Genomic DNA, 17696 nt, shown 5'->3' on the forward strand with positions numbered 1-17696 from the left:
CTGCATAACATCCAGCAGCCGGAGCATCTGATCGGTGCGGGGTTCGTGTGTTGGATCCGCACTGATCATATACGGATGACATATCCTGTGGACTGTGCCTGGACAACCCATTTAAAATGTCATCTACATGTTTCAATAAGAAACAATGATGGCAATATCTCCCCACTGGCCAGAAGTCACATTGCTATATGATCTAATTTTTTATTTTATTTTTTAAATTACCTTTAAAAAGAAATGAAGAAACAGCGTTTGTTGGCTTTTATTTACAAAAGAAAGTCCTACACAACATCCTTATGTTTCGGAGACCGGAGAACGAGCCAAAATTTCACATGGCATGAGGGAGTAGTTTTGTCGTCGGGATCACGTTTGCCGCTTATGCCGAAAGTGCAAAGCGTTAAATACAAATGTAAGGTGCAGAGGCAGCGTTAAATGAATATATCAGATCAGGCATCACACTTCCATTTTCTGTATAGCTCTCGATCATTGCTGTAAATCTGAGCACAAGGCAGTCCTGGGTTTGGTGGTCCTCTGAGCGGGCCTGTGCAGAGGGGGAGGATATGTAGAGATGTGCACATGAGGGATTTAAAGTCTATTTCACAAATGGAGGGAGACCGTTTGCTTGTATCACCTTGAGGGGCACGTCGTCATTGGGGCAATCCTTGTTAGTCGATACATTATGGCATGGATGAGAGCTGAATTCGGGGGCTTCCATTAAATCGGCATGCTGCCTCCAGAGCTACTGAGCATGACCTGTCCAAATATGATTGTCATATATCTATGTGTGTGTTGTATATACAAATAATAATATAAAAACACACACATACACATACACATAAACACTTGGCGCATGCATTGACACATTTTAGGTAGTCGAGCGGCTGATAGATTTATAAAATAATCTTTTTCTTTAAATAATTTATATAAAGTGCCAGAGCTGCATTATTCTTCTACATTGGGGTCTCTTGATTGTTGAGGTTTGCACAGGGCAATGCTCAGTATCAGCCACCATGCTCCTGCTCACGGCATCTCAACATACAAGTCTGGTAAAGGGTAGGAGCGGGTGTAACGTTGGGCTATCCGATCACCTCCTTAAAACCTTTCCTTTCCCGTTGGTTTGATCTCTGCACTTTCATTTCTGTCAGCTGGATGTAGCGAAGAACGTTGGTGTCTGTATGGAAATAGAAAAGTCACATTTCAGTTCTTCTTAATTAAATGAGATATGTAAATTAGCTTAAAGGGTAACTCCACCATTTTAATATTTTCCTGGCTGTTGTCACGGTTGCTTACTAGGAAAAGCCAGGAATTATGGAGACCCACCGTGCTATATAACTTCAGTCTCAACAGAGCTAGGATAGTCATCATTCATAAAGGGGAGCAATGTTTGGCCACTGAAAGAAGAAGCGATGACATCAGCATTCTAGAAAAGTGAATCTTTTTATATTCCCATACCACAGACACCAGCAACGTTTCGTAAGTGAGCCTTTTTCAAGCTATTACTTAGACCCAAAACGTTGTTGGTTTCTGTACTATGGGAGAATATAACTCGCTTTTCCCAAATGCTGACGTCATCGCCTCTTCTTTCTGTGAAACCTTGAGTGGGCTGGAGCTGGCCCATAAAGACGGTCTGTTGCATTCTTTCATCCACATTTAAAGTGATGTTGGTGCTGTTCCCACCCCTAATTCTACAATGTTTGACCACTATCATACAAACAGTCCAGTATTAAAATATTATTTTTTAAAGGAACACTTCAGGTTAAACTGATACTTTGTTAAGCCTAGTGCAGGGCCTGAAGGGGCGGAGCATGACACAGGAATTCAAAGTACACCAAAGATAAAAGTCTCACACCACGCTCTTCCTGCATTAGGCATAACAGAGTATATCAGTTTTACCTGAAGTGTTCCTTTATTCACACGTGATAGATTTGCGGTGCAGATTCCGCACCGCAATTCAGCAGCAATTTAAAGTACAATACGTTTACAAAACTGCAACACGTAAAAATTCAGTGTGGAAATGTATAGATTGAAATCCGTATATAACATATGCATAATTTGCAGCGGATTCACACAGATCTGCATACCTGCAGGCTCCCGGCTTCGAGCTTCCTTGAGATAGAGCAGCGCGTTGCCATAGTCCCCCAAGTGGTAGAAGGCGATGCCAGCTCTATATGTGGCTTTAAAGTTGCTGTTCTGTTTCTCAAGCACCTTCAGGCAATATTCCCTCACACGCTCGTAGTTCACCAGCTCAGATTGCAGCAAACAGGCTGTGGGGAGCAATTACCAAGAAAAAAAAGGATCCTTATTAATATTTATCAACCCTTTAGACAATAGGGCAGAGTATAGAGTGGCACAGGCCTAAGCCGGGCACAGACACATAGACCACGTGGAGGATATTACACCCATAGTCTACTACTACAGCCTGATACAAAGCCGGGGTCTGCTGCGTTCTTGTAAACCTGTACGGAATTTAAAGGGAAATTCAGGGGAAAATATTTAGACTGGACTCACACGGGACGGAAATGCTGCGGATTTTCCATGCGAAAAATCCGCAACATATTAGAGTGGCAGTCGTGGATGAGATTTGAACAAATCTCATCTACATGCTGCTGAACATTTTCCAGGCGGAGATCAGAGCATGCTCATTCTGTTCTTGATATTCGCTGTGTTTTTATAAAGGTGGTCCGGGCACAGGACCGTTTCACATACATATGACTTAACCACTGGATAGGTCATCAGTATATGATCGACACCTCATACCGATCAGCTGTTCCGGCTGCCTCCGGGCGCCGGGTGTTACACAGTGTTCGGAGCTGCAGCACGGCCGCTATACTATGACCGAAGCCATCCGCTTCAGGCACAGACATCTAGTGCCCTGAGGCAGCTGGAGCAGCTGATCAGTGCGTGGTGTCAGATCCCCACCGATCATATACTGATGACCTATCCTGTGGATAAGTCATCAGTATGAGAAACCGTCCCGTGCCCGCACAACCCCTTTAGGCCTTTTCAATGTATAAGGGGTGAAATCCGCTGTAAAATATATAGCAAAAAACTCACATAACACATGCAGATTTTGCTGCAGAAACGTTATGGAAACGCTGCAGGAAATCCTAAGCATTTATGTCCCGCATGAATACAGCATAAGGGTATGTTCACACGAGGGCGTCCGTTACGGCTGAAATTACGGGGATGTTTCAGCCTGAAAACATCCCCGTAATTTCAGCCGTACCGGCATGTGCAGGCGCTTGAACGCCGCGTCAATTACGGCCGTAATTAGCGCTGCTATTCATTGGAGTCAATGAATAGCGGCTCCAATTACGGCCAAAGAAGTGACAGGTCACTTCTTTGACGCGGGTGTCTATTTACGCGCCGTCATTTGACAGCGGCGCGTAAATATACGCCTCGTGTGAACAGACAAACGTCTGCCCATTGCTTTCAATGGGCAGATGTTTGTCAGCGCTATTGAGGCGCTATTTTCGGGCGTAATTCGGGGCAAAAACGCCCGATTTACGTCCGTAAATAGGCCGTGTGAACATACCCTAAGGCCTGATTAAGGGTATGTTCACACGCTGAGAGGCAGTTACGTGTGAAAAGACAGACTGTTAACAGCTGCCTCGTTTCACACGTAAAAGCTCCTCCTCGTAATTTACGAGGCGTCTGAGACGCTCGTAAGGGTATGTTCACACGGCCTATTTACGGACGTAAATCGGGCGTTTTTGCCCCGAATTACGCCCGAAAATAGCGCCTCAATAGCGCTGACAAACATCTGCCCATTGAAAGCAATGGGCAGACGTTTGTCTGTTCACACGAGGCGTATATTTACGCGCCGCTGTCAAATGACGGCGCGTAAATAGACGCCCGCGTAGAAGAAGTGACCTGTCACTTCTTTGGCCGTAATTGGAGCCGTTATTCATTGACTCCAATGAATAGCAGCGCTAATTACGCCCGTAATTGACGCGGCGTTCAAGCGCCTGCACATGCCGGTACGGCTGAAATTACGGGGATGTTTTCAGGCTGAAACATCCCCGTAATTTCAGCCGTTACGGACCCCCGCCGTGTGAACATACCCTAAACCTTGAGCCGTGCTTCATTGATTTCAATGAAGAACGGCTCAAATTACGTGGCAAAGAAGTGCCCTGCACTTCTTTGCCGAGGCAGTAAATTTACGGGTCGTCGTTTGACAGCTGTCAAACGACGACTCGTAAATAACAGGTCGTCTGCACAGTACGTCGGCAAACCCATTCAAATGAATGGGCAGATGTTTGCCGACGTATTGTAGCCATATTTTCAGACGTAAAACGAGGCATAATACGCCTCGTATACGTCTGAAATTTGGCCGTGTGAACATACCCTTACACGAGCGTGTGCGTTTTGCGCGCGCAAAAAACGCTGCGTTTTGCGTGCGCAAAAGGCATTTGACAGCTCCGTGTGTCATCCGTGTATGATGCGCGGCTGCGTTATTTTCGCGCAGCCGCCATCATAGAGATGAGGCTAGTCGACGCCCGTCACTGTCCAAGGTGCTGAAAGAGCTAACTGATCGGCAGGAACTCTTTAAGCACCCTCGACAGTGAATGCCGATCACAATATACACCAACCTGTGAATAAAGAAAGACGTTCAAACTTACCATGAACTGCCTGCTTCCTCCAGTCCGGTCTCCCGGCCGTTGCCTTGGTGACGCGTCCCTCTCTTGTCGTCCGGCCCCACCTCCCAGGATGACGCGGCAGTCCATGAGTCCGCTGCAGCCTGTGATTGGCTGCAGCCTGTGCTTGGCCTGTGATTGGCTGGAGCTGTCACTTGGACTGAACTGTCATCCCGGGAGGTCGGACTGGAGGAAGGAGCCGGGACTTATCGGTAAGTCCGAACTTCTGGTTTTTTTTACACGTATATGTATATTGTGATCGAAAGTCACTGTCCATGGTGCTGAAACAGTTTAAGTCTTTCAGCACCGTGGGCAGTGACTGTCTCCTGACGTCGCGTACCCGAACATTTTTTGCCGGGTTCGGTCAAAACGAGTTCGGCCGAACCCGGTGAAGTTCGGTGCGCTCATCTCTAATTTGACACTCCGTTTGGATGTTTGTAAACAGAAAAGCACGTGGTGCTTTTCTGTTTAGATTCATCCTTTTGACTGCTCTTGCGCGAATCACGCAGTTCGCACGGAAGTGCTTCCGTGCGGCATGCGTGGTTTTCACGCACCCATTGACTTCAACGGGTGCGTGGATGCGCGAAAAACGCACGATTATAGAACATGTCGTGAGTTTTACGCAACGCACTCACGCTGCGCAAAATTCACGCATCGTCTAAACTGCCCCATAGAGTAATATAGGTGCGTACGACACGCGTGAAAAGCACGCGCGTCGCACGCGCGTATATTACGCTCGTGTAAATGAGGCCTAAGGCCTGATTCACACGAGCGTTGCGCATCTTGGACGTGAAAAACAGGTGTTTTTCACGTCCGAGGTGCATCCGTGCGCTGTGCTGGGGGACGCGATATCATTTATCCCCCATAGACTAGAGTCTATGGAAGGATGCGTGAAAAAAATAGGACATGTCCTATTTTCTCACAGACCCTTCGGACGGTCCGTTGAAACAACGGCCGTGTGAACGGCCACATTGAATGATATAGGTCCACGTGACGCCCGTTGTTTCGGCGGCTGTCACAAGGACGTTTAACACGTTCGTGTGAATAAGGCCTAAGACCTTCTTAACACAGTGCAGATTTGCTGTGGATTTGACATGGATCTTACCTTTTGCATTGCAAAGGGTAAAATCCAAATAAAAAATCTGCAACGTGTGAACTCAACCTTAGGCCTTGTTCACACAGTGCAGATTTGCTGCAGATTTTGCATGCATTTTTCAAGCCAAAAACAGGAATGGAACCTGAACAGAAGAAATATATAAATGAAGGCCTTAAACTTCCTTCTCTCCTGCATCCAATTGTGGTTTTGTCTTTAAAAATGTATGCAAAATCTGCAGTATTATTTATTTGTGTTTTCGAAATATGCCCTTTACCTTGTTGTAAAAAACTTTCAATAAAATTTGTTGAAAAGAAAAATGTATGCAAAATCTGTACTGTGTGAACAAGGCCTAAGGTTGAGTTCACATGTTGCAGATCTGTCGCAGATTTTTAATGCAGATTTTACCCTTTGCAATGCAAAGGCCAAAGGGTGAGATCCATGTCTAATCCGCATCAAAATCCACAATGTGTGAACTCAACCTAAGGCCTTGTTCACACAGTGCAGATTTGATTCAGATTTTGCAAGTGGTTTAGAAGCCAAAAACATGCACGGAACCAAAACAGAATAAATATATCAAGGAAAGCCTTAAAGTGTCTCCTCTCCTGAATCCAATTCTGTTTGGTTTTTTTGGAATTAAAAAACGCATGCAAAATCTGAATCAAATCTGCAGTGTGAACAAGCACTTAGACTTCCAAAGAAATAATTTTTTGGCCCCTTCTCTTGTGGAGATTCAGATGTGTCAGTCATATTCAGTAGAAGGGCTGGTCATGTGTATTATTATTATTATTGTTTTTTATTTTTTTGGGGGGCTAAGTGCGATCTTGCTTGCACCCCTATAGTTATACCCCTGCTCCTCTGCGATGACCATGTCAGAGGGTCATATAGATACAAGAGAATTAAAGGGAAACTCTGTTTTTTCTTCTTTACAAGTTTCCCATTGTAGTAATTCACTGTACATCATGCATTTAATTTATGGGTGAAAACGAATACCCTTCATGGGTGCTGATTTGTGCAGTGCAGCCCCACACTATTACATGGGCACTGTAGTAGGTACTATTATGTGGGCACCGTAGCAGGCACTATTATTGGGCACGGTAGCAGACACTATTATGTGGGTACCGTAGCAGGTACTATTATGTGGACACTGTAGCATGCACTATTATGTGGGTACCGTAGCAGGTACTATTATGTGGACACCATAGCAGGTACTATTATGTGGACACTATAGCAGGTACTATTATGTGGACACCATAGCAGGCACTATTATGTGGGCCCCCGTAGTAGGCACTATTATGTGGACACTGTAGTGGGCACTATTAAGTGGGCACTGTAGTAGGCACTATTATATGGGCACCGTAGTAGGCACTATTATGTGGACACCGTAGTGGGCACTATTATGTGGGCACTGATATGGTGGTTTTATTAGATGGGCACTATGGCTGATACTATTATATAGCAGTTTTAATTGGATACCATATGGCACTATTTAACAGTGTAGAATAATATTACTTGTGGACCATACAACACTTTGTTGTGCAATGTATGGCACTGTTATTTGGGCAGTGAAGGAATATTATTTAGGGACTTTATGGCACTTATTTGGGTAATGTTTTATTTGGGCAGTATTTGGAGATGGTATACTCTTATACTATTATTTTAATTTAGTGGTAATATTATTAGGGAACATAGGGCCGAACATAGGGCTGAACATAGGTAACAACTGTTACTGGGCAATGTATGGCAGTAGATGATAATATTATTTAGGGACTATATGGCACAGTTATTAGGGCACATACTCAATAGTGGTAATGTTATACGCGTGGACAGAACTTTACGTAGAATAACTTGTCACAATAGGGGAATTTATTAATAAAAGTTTACACATAAATATCAATCCAGTTATAGTTTTCATCTTCTAAACTATTTAAAAACAATTTAAAATAAATTTAGGGCTGGCATCTGATTGGTCGTTATGAATCCCATCACTAGTTTTATGTCAATTATGTCAATCTATCAGCAATTTTTTAGTTATTTGTAGTAAAACTTGGTGACAACCAATATGGTCACTAATACAGATACCACATGGGTTATATTCGAGCTTTCCTAGAATCCTGAATGGCAAGGCTGCCTAGTAATTCAGCAACATGTGCCGGTTTCTTTCTTGCTGTATAACTATACAGAATTGACGTTCAGGAGCCAAGGAAAGCTTGGTGACAACCCTAAATACAGCTGTATTTGGGATCATGTTGGTTTTCACCCAGCTCTTCCAGAAAAGAAAATCAGACCAAAGAAGTAAAAAATAATAATTTTACCAAAAAGGACGATTCAAATTTACCAGAGATGTTTTATTTTAGAGGGAGATGTTCTCTAACTTCTATAAAAATTAGGAAATTTCTACAGCTGTAAAAAAGGCCTAAAATGACGTTTCGGTCCAGTTTTTCTCTATATGGAAGGGCTGCCGAAGCATAAATGGACACTTTTGGAAATAGCTTGTCTCTATCACTGCAGGGTCACTGTGTTAGAGACAGAAAGAAGCGGTGGAGTCTGCTCCGCCCCCTGCAGGGTGACACAATAGTCACAGAGATATGACATGGAGTTGGCCCCTCCTACTGCAGGGTAGACGGAAGATAGCTATGAAGCATGGAGCCTGGTCCTTCCTCTGTAGGGTCATACACAGTATGGAGCTACCAGACATGTTCTTCATCCGTCCCACAGCAGGGTCCCACAAGCCGTAAGGAGCTGTACTAACAATAGTGTTATTTTTGTTCCCCCTCTGGCACATAAAAGGTTAACGAGCACAAAAGACCCCTGTGCCTCCCCCACAATTCCCAATTCAGAGGGTTAATCTCTGTCACTTCCACATCAGTGCACCCTCCTCCCTCCACAGCTGCATCCCTCATCCGAGCCTCCACCACCTACCAGTCAGGCTGTCATAACACTCGATCTCTGTGGCCTCGACCCGCACCTTCTGAGCCTCCGTCAACCTTGTGCCAGCTCCGCCATTAGCCTTTCTCTTTTCTCCATCTTCATGGACACCCTTCAGCACCAGCAGGGACCGGTGATACTTGCCTATAGCATCCCTAAATTTTTTGTCCTTGTAGCAGTGGTTGCCATCGGTCTTGAACTCCACTGCTTTTTGGATCCTGGCCTCCATCTCGGGCTCAGGGTTGGTCAGTACTCTCCCACCACCCACACTGGTCTGATCTCCCATTGCCCTCACTGGTGGTGGTCCATGCTGGGGGTATCCCAGCGCCTGTTCCCTCTGTATGTACGTTCTGTGCATAAGGGATGAACGGCAGAGATGCTGAGGATGCTGGAGGAGGAGGGGGAGAGAGCTCAAGCAGTCCATCCCCCACTGCATTCTGGGTACCACACAGCTTAGCCATCTCTTCTTAACCCTTTGAGTATTCATCTCTCGTCAGCAGGGCCGGACTGAGACAAAAAGCAGCCCTGGCACACAAGCCCCAGCAGCCAACACACTCTGTCTAAAACCGGCCCTGGCCCTAAGCCCCCCAGTCACAGCACACAGCGCACGTCGGTCGATTCGGTCCAAAGTGATTTCTGTTGAATGTCGGATTACCGCACTTTTTTATGAGGTGAAAATGCGTTCCGGTGGAGCAGCGAGCTCACAGCTTATGTGCTCAACATTCAGCTTTCCCCCTTCCCCATAGAGGAACACCTACGGGTGACGGAACGTGATACTTGATTGAGTGATAAGTATATTGCTGAAATCTGCAGTAATGTTCTGTAAAAAAAGAACTGGTTCAGACGCATAAGTAACTTTCTTATGCAGCAACCTCCTCACTACACAACCTCCACCCAGCAAGGTATCCCCCCAGACAAGGCCACACTTCAGGAGTTGAACCAGGGTCCACACAGAAGACAATGCTTAAGCACCAGACCACCAGCTCAGGCCGATCTCTGAGCTTTCTTATTGTTCCCAAAAGACCAAATGTAAACGTCACTTCCAGCAGGAATAAGAACATGTCATCTTTGGAAGAATTTGTTGGCAACAGCTGAAAGCAGAGGTAGTGCACTGGTAAAGATCTCTCCTAATAAATTTGAGGCGTGAGGCCCATGTGAGTTCTATCTCCAGGATCTCCAGCCTTAAAAGCAGTTAACCCCCAGGCCGCTGTGCTGTCATGTCCCAATGTCATCCAAGGTTTTTCATGTTGAAGGTCCGATTACCCGTTTTTAAAAGAGGTGAAAAATGTGTCCTTGTAAGGCTGCCGTGCAGCTAGCTCACAGCTTGTGTGATCTGAGTTAAGCGCAGGAATCACTTCTGTGCAATGTGGGTTCTAACCCCCACATTGTTCAGAAGCGCAGGAATCACTTCTGTGCAATGTGGGTTCTAACCCCCACATTGTTCTCCTGGTGACCTTGGGCAGTTCCCCCTTTCCCAAAGTGCCACCTATGGAGGGATTGATTATGATAACTGTTTGAGTGATGAGTATATTGCTGAAATCTGTAATAATCTACTATATAAATACAGCCATCTCAAACGAGACAGCTCCATTTGTAACATTCTTTACATAATTAACATTCTTATGCAGCAACAACCTCTCTGCACTGCCTCCACACCACTATAAACTCCACCCAGCAAAGTACCATTTTGGACAAACCACTCATCAGTATTTGAACCAGGGGCTGCACAGAAGACACTCACCATTCAGACACCACTTAACCACCACACCACCAGCTCATAATGGCAGCTTTCTTATTGTCCCCCCATAAGACCAAATGAAATCATTACTTCCAGCAGGAATAAGAACATGTCATCTTTGGAAGAGTTTGCAACTGCCTCTCAGCAGTGGAGGTAGTATACTGGTAATGTTCTCTGCTGATAAACTAGAAGTGTCAGGGATGTGTTGGTTCTATCCCCAGGATCTCCTCCTTGTGTCACAGTTTTGAAAGTCTTTCACCAGTGCAGGTTCACAAGGTGAGGCATCCTTTTAAAAGAGAAATTCATTGCCCTGTTGAGCGTCAGTCGTTTGCCAAAATTATTGAAAAACATCACCACGCAAGAAACTCGTATAACTGAGGAGACCACCATCTACCACACAAGCAGGATGCTTTGATCCTAGGGACATGAGCTAACTCCATAGCAAACCAGTCCTAGGCACTTAAGCCCCAAGCCACCACACTGTCATTTTTTGTTGAAGGTCAGATTACCCTTTTTTAAAAGAGGTGAATAATGTGTCCTTGTAAGGCTGCCATGCAGCTAGCATGATCTGAGTTGACCACAGGAGTCGCTTCTATACAATGTGGGTTCCAATCCCCGTGTTGTTCTCCTGGTGACCTTGGTCCCCCCAAAGTGCAACCGATGGATTATGATACCTGTTTGAGTGATGAGTATATTGCTTAAATCTGCAATAATCTTACTTTAATAATCTAACTTTCTTCATATAAGTAACTTACTAATGCAGTAACAATCTCAGTGCACTGCCTCCACACCACTATAAACACCACCCAGCAGAGTTCCCTTTTAGATGAGGCCACACATCAGAATTTGAACCAGGGTCTGTACAGAACACACTCACCATTTAGGGTGCAGCTTAAGCCCCAGACCACCAGCTCAGGTTGATCGCTGGGTTTTCTTATTGTTCCCATTAAACCAAATATAATCATCACTTCCAGCAGGAATAAGAACATGTCCAGTTTTTCTCTATATGGAAGAGCTGCCGTAGCATAAATGGACACTTTTAGAAATAGCTTGTCTCTATCACTGCAGGGTCACTGTGTTCTTTGGAAGAATTTGCAGCCAGATCTCGACACCAGAAGTAGTGCACTGGTAAAGTTCTCTGCTAATAAATTAGGAGTGAGGAACGTGTGGGTTCTATCCCTGGGATCTCTTCCTTGAAGGCATTTCGCCAGTGCAGGTTAACAAGGCGAGGCTTCCTTTTAAAACAGAAATTCATTGCCCTGTTGGGCGTCAGCTGCTTGACAAAATTATTCTCACCCTTAAGCACAAGCAGCAAACTCGTATAAGTAAGGAGAACGCCACCCACCACACAAGCTTCGGACCTAGGCACATGGGCGCAATCCAAAGTAAACCTGGCCTACACACTTAGGCCTCATTTACACGAGCGTGTGCGTTTTGCGCGCGCAAAAAACGCTGCGTTTTGCGCGCGCAAAAGGCATTTGACAGCTCCGTGTGTCATCCGTGTATGATGCGCGGCTGCGTGATTTTCACGCAGCCGCCATCATAGAGATGAGGTAGTCGACGCCCGTCACTGTCCAAGGTGCTGAAAGAGCTAACTGATCGGCAGTAACTCTTTCAGCACCCTCATCAGTGAATGCCGATCACAATATACCCCAACCTGTGAAAAAAAAAAGACGTTCAAACTTACCATGAACTGCCTGCTTCCTCCAGTCCGGTCTCCCGGCCGTTGCCTTGGTGACACGTCCCTCTCTTGTCATCCGGCCCCACCTCCCAGGATGACGCGGCAGGCCATGAGACCGCTGCAGCCTGTGATTGGCTGCAGCCTGTGCTTGGCCTGTGATTGGCTGCAGCTGTCACTTGGCCTGAATTGTCATCCCGGGAGGTCGGACTGGAGGAAGGAGCCGGGACTTATCGGTAAGTCCGAACTTCTGTTTTTTTTTACACGTATATGTATATTGTGATCGCAAGTCACTGTCCATGGTGCTGAAACAGTTTAAGTCTTTGAGCACCGTGGGCAGTGACTGTCTCCTGACGTCGCGTACCCGAACATTTTTTGCCGGGTTCGGTCAAAACGAGTTCGGCCGAACCCGGTGAAGTTCGGTGCGCTCATCTCTAATTTGACACTCCGTTTGGATGTTTGTAACAAGAAAAGCACGTGGTGCTTTTCTGTTTACATTCATCCTTTTGACAGCTCTTGCGTGATTTTCGCGCATGCAACGCGGGACCGTCCGTGTGGCATGCGTTGTTTTCACGCACCCATTGAAGTCAATGGGTGCGTGTTGCGTGAAAAACGCAAGAATATAGAACATGTCGTGAGTTTTACGCAACGCACTCACGCAGCGCAAAATTCACGCATCGTCTAAACAGCCCCATAGACTATTATAGGTGCGTACAACACGCGTGAAAAGCACGCGCGTCGCACGCGCGTATAATACGCTCGTGTAAATGAGGCCTCATAATGTAGTGACAGAGCCTCTTTAAGTTGCCTATCTCTTACATAATGTGATCGGCGCTGTATTGTAGATCACAGAAGTGGTTTTTATTTCGAAAAACGATCAATTTTGACGGAGTTATGACCTATTTTAGATTTATGCTAATGACTTTCTTAATAGACAACTGGGTGTGTTTTTACTTTTTGACCAAGTGGGCATTGTAAAGAAGTGTATGACGCTGACCAATCAGCGTCATACACTTCTCTTCATTCATGTGCTCAGTTATCGTGATCGAAGAGTCGGGATTGTGAATAGACATCGTTTCTTGGCTGGAGGTGATGTCTATTCACTCCCAAGACACTTCAGTAACGTTAATGTGTGAGTAAGTGACAGCACATCATGATCTGACGAGATCACGATGTCTGAGTACATGAATGGAGAGAAGTGTATGACGCTGATTGGTCACTGATTGGTCAGAGTTATACACTTCTCTCCACAACACCCACTTGGTCAAAAAGTAAAAACACGCCCAGTTGTCTATTTAGAAAGTCATTAGCATAAATCTAAAAAAGGTCATAACTTGGTCAAAACTTATTGTTTTTTTAAATAAAAACCACTGCTGTGATCGACATTGCAGCATCGATCACATTACGTAGGAGATAGGGCACTTATAATGTGGTGGCAGAGCCTCTTTAAGTCCCAAGCCACTGCGTGGTCACACCCCAATGTGATCTAAAGTTTCTCTTCATGAAATTATTTTTACATGGAAAGAAAGCCAAACAACAGGAGGCAAGATGATAATTTTAGGCGCAACTCCGAGCGGTAAAGCTCATTTAAAGTGCATATGGTCTTGTGTCCCCCCCCCCCATATCCTTAATTTATTAACCATTCTTCTCCACACTGTACAGTAGTTTATACTTCTTATTCTTACTAAAGATATTGCACAAATATTATACAAGAGAACGGTGTCAGTAACATCTAGAAAAACTGAGTAGTTCATTAAAGGGGTTTTCCACCTTCTGACAACTGATGACCACCGGATAGGTCATCAGTACATGATCTGTGGGGGTCCGACACCCCGACCCCACACAGATCAGCTGGTCCGGAGCCTCCGTGCACTGGACTTACATGCCGGGAGCAGTTAGGTCCGGCCACAGAATAGCGGCTGAGCTTCTACAGCACGGCCGCTATGCTATGTACGGAGCCAACTGCTTCCGGCTCCGTACATCGCATTATGTGCCATAACATCCGGTGCCCGCAGGCCACTGGAGCGGTTTAACGGTGCGGGTCCGGTGGATAGGTCATCAGTTGTCAGAAGGTGGAAAACCCCTTTAACGGATTATGTCTAAACCAACTTTCTGTACCACTTGTTAGAGCCGGGTCACCATAGATATCACATCTGAGAACAGTTTTGAGACCGACACAGATTTTGGTTTTCACAAAGTTTTCTGCTTCAGGGTTTTTAGATCTTTTAGTCAGATGTTTCTCTGGTTACTGAAGTGCAATAATAAATATTTCATATGTTTTTAAACTTTTATTGACAAATACATCAAGTTTATGCAAAGACTCAATATTTACAGTGTTGACCCTTCTTTTTCAAGACTTCGGCAATTCGCTCTGCCATGCTGGATGTCAGCTTCTGGGCCAAATCCTGACTGATGACCAATTCTTACCTAATCAGTGCTTGGAGTCTATCACAATTTCTGTTCTTTTTTTTGTCCACCCACTTTTTGAGGAGTGACCACAGGGTCTCAATGGGATTGAGATCTGTTGAGTTTTCTGGCCATGAACCCAAAATTTCAACGTTTTGTTCACCGAGCCCCTTAGTTCTCACTTTTGCCTTGTGACATGGTCCATCATGCTGGAAATAGCATTGTTCATCACCAAATTGCTCCTGCATGGTTGGGAGAAGTTGCTCTTGGAGGATGTTAAGATACCATTCTTTTATTCATGGTAGTGTTCTTAGGCAAAGTTTTGAGCCCACTCCCTTGGATGAAAAGTAACCCCACACATGAATTGTTTATAGGATGCTTTACTGTTGGCATGACGCAGAACTCATGGTAGCATCCACCCTTTCTTCTTTGGACAATCATTCTTCCAAATGTCCCAAACAGTCTGAAGGGGGCTTCATCAGAGAAAATAACTTTACCCCAGTCCTCTGCAGTCCAATACCAGTACTTCCTGCAGAGGACGGTCCTCAATGTTTTTCTTGGAGAGAAGTGGCTTCTTTGCTGCCCTCTGTGACACCAGGCCGGCCTCCATAAGCCTTCACCTCACTGTTCGTGCAGATTCACTGACACCTGCCTGCTGCCATTCCTGATCAAGCTCTGCACTGGTGTCTAACCGATCCCGCAGCTTAATCCTCTTTAGGAGATGGTCCTGGCATTTGCTGGACTTTCTTGGGCGCCCTGAAGCTTTCTTCACAGCAATCCAACCTCTCTTCTTGAATTTATTCATGATCCGATAAATGGTTAAAAGGGTTTTCCCAGCAGGGACATTTATGACATCTCCACATTATATGTCATAAATGTCAGGTTCGGGTCCCAGATGTGGGACCCGCATCGAACTATTTCTAGAACGAGGCCCCCTAAACTCCGTTCTACCGCTCTGTGTTGCGGCTGAATGAGGTGAATTCCCACCATAAAAAAGGTTATATGGTCTTGAGTTCCAAAAACAGCGTATCTCGCTGAGCTACGCAGTTTCTGTAAGTCCCATACAACTGAATGGTAGTTACGGAAAAAGCGTAGCTCGCATACTACGCTACTTACGTAACTGCCATTCACTACTATGGGAGTTACGGAAACAGCGTGGCTCAGCGAGCTACGCTGTTTTCTTCTTCATAGTCTAAAATCACACGCATTAGCCGCATCACAGATCGGAAGAACAGGGTTTAGGGTGCCCCGTTCTAGAGATGGGACTCACTGATGACTGGGACCCATGCCTAATATACAGGTCTGGATGTACCGGATAATAACAATCATCACTTTGTCTATTGCACGAACATATTTTGCAGAACTTCACTATCGGGGGAAACCTACAAAAAGTTACAAAGTAGAGAATAAAATATCTAGTAACAAGTGAATGTGAGTTTTCCTTGGAGAGGTGTTTACTTACATTGATTGTCCAGTTTCAGCAAATTAATGGTATTTTTGGTATAATTAAAAGTTACCATTTTCTAATATACTTTCTGTATTAATTCCTCACGGTTTTCAAGATCTCTGCTTGTTGTTATTCAGCAGGAACATTCATTATTTACTTTCAGTGGATAAAATTCTGTCCCTAGTCATGTGATGGACGCACAGGTGCACGGCTCGTTACAGTTACCAGTATGTGTATCAGAGAGGTGTCTTCTAACGCTCCCAGAACCTGTGTGTCCATCACATGACAATGGACAGAATAAGTAACAGCCAGCAGAGGTCTTGAAAGCCATATCTTAAGAAATTCTAAAGAAAAGTATCTAACTTTGTCTTCAGCTTAAATGGTCTCTGGTGCGACCTCTCAACTTATTTTTTTTATGGAATACATCCCTTTATAGAAATAGAAGTCCCTGAGTCGTGAAACCTTTTAATATTCTCTCAAGCTGGTTTGGACTTCTCTTGATCTCCTTCCTATGTAAGAGAAGCTCGGTTCCAACCACTTATAGAAGCCATTATAGTGCCTATAGGGGCTGCCACACAACTTTCATTGATATATATATACACACACACACACCCACCCCTATTTTTATGCAGTTACGTTCTACACTGTTCCCTTTCTCTTACTGCTCTGCCTTAGGCCGGATTCACATGAGCGTGTGCGTTTTGCGCGCGCAAAAGTTCCATAAAAGCTTCGTGTCTCATCACCATATGATGCGTGGCTGCGTGGTTTTCGCGCAGCCGCCATCATTATGACACTCTGCTTTTATGTTTGTAAACAGAAAAGCACATGGTGCTTTTGTTTTCATTCATAGTTTTGACAGCTGTTGCGTGAATTACGCGCATCCCACGGAAGTGCTTCCGTGTGCTGCGTGTGATTTTCACGCACCCATTGACTTCAATGGGTGCGTGATGAGCGAAAAACGCACAAATATAGGCCATGTCGTGAGTTTTACGCCGCGGACACACGCTGTGTGAAAATCACGGACTGTCTGAACGGCCCCATAGACTAATATAGGTCCGTGCGGCGTACGTGAAAATCACGCGCGTAGCACGGACGTATTATACATTCGTTTGAATAAGCCCTTAGTCTGTGCCAGTCTTTACTGTAATTCTAGCATTGCATTCATTCACCAGGAGAATAGGATGAACAGGGCCATATGCCACGACTAGATAACAGAATTGTTTTGCAATGCATGGAATTGTTAACCCCTTAATGACCGCCGATACGTCTTTTTACGGCGGTCATTAGTGGGCTTTATTCTAGAGCGCCGCCAAACTACGTCGCTGCTGTAGAATAAAGTAAACAGAGCAGGGAGCCGTGAAATCTCCCTGCTCTCAGCTGTCAGAGGCAGCTGAGGGCTGGGGGCGTCCCTGCTCTGCCGGGTGAGGTCGATATTAGTATCGATCTCACCCGTTTAACCCTTCAGATGCGGTGCGCAATAGCGAGCACCGCATCTGAATGGTTTTGGAGAGAGGGAGGGAGCTCCCTCTCTCCCCACCGACACCCGGCGATAAAATCGCCGAGTGTCTGTGTCTTCTATGGCGGCCGGGGGTCTAATAAAGACCCCCAGGTCTGCCTGGAGCGAATGCCTGCTAGATCATGCCGCAGGCATGACCTAGCAGATGCCTGTCCGTTTTAAACGGACAGGCAGTAATACACTGCAATACAAAAGTATTGCAGTGTATTACAATAGCGATCGGAGGATAGTGAAGTCCCCTAGTGAGACTAGTAAA

At 45.3% G+C, this 17696-nt stretch overlaps 1 protein-coding gene across 1 annotated transcript; it reads right to left on the reverse strand.

The window, feature by feature from the left end:
* Positions 1 to 243: 243 nt before the first annotated feature.
* Positions 244 to 9112, reverse strand: TTC9B (tetratricopeptide repeat domain 9B). The gene is made up of 3 exons (XM_075834435.1): positions 8650 to 9112; positions 2079 to 2261; positions 244 to 1168 (listed from the first exon to the last, which is right to left on the reverse strand). The coding sequence occupies exons 1-3, from the start codon at positions 9089 to 9091 to the stop codon at positions 1074 to 1076; spliced, it is 720 nt and encodes a 239-aa protein (XP_075690550.1). The 5' UTR covers positions 9092 to 9112; the 3' UTR covers positions 244 to 1073.
* Positions 9113 to 17696: the final 8584 nt, after the last annotated feature.

This window comes from Rhinoderma darwinii, chromosome 8 (assembly GCF_050947455.1).
Source record: "Rhinoderma darwinii isolate aRhiDar2 chromosome 8, aRhiDar2.hap1, whole genome shotgun sequence".
Classification (NCBI taxonomy): domain Eukaryota; kingdom Metazoa; phylum Chordata; class Amphibia; order Anura; family Rhinodermatidae; genus Rhinoderma; species Rhinoderma darwinii.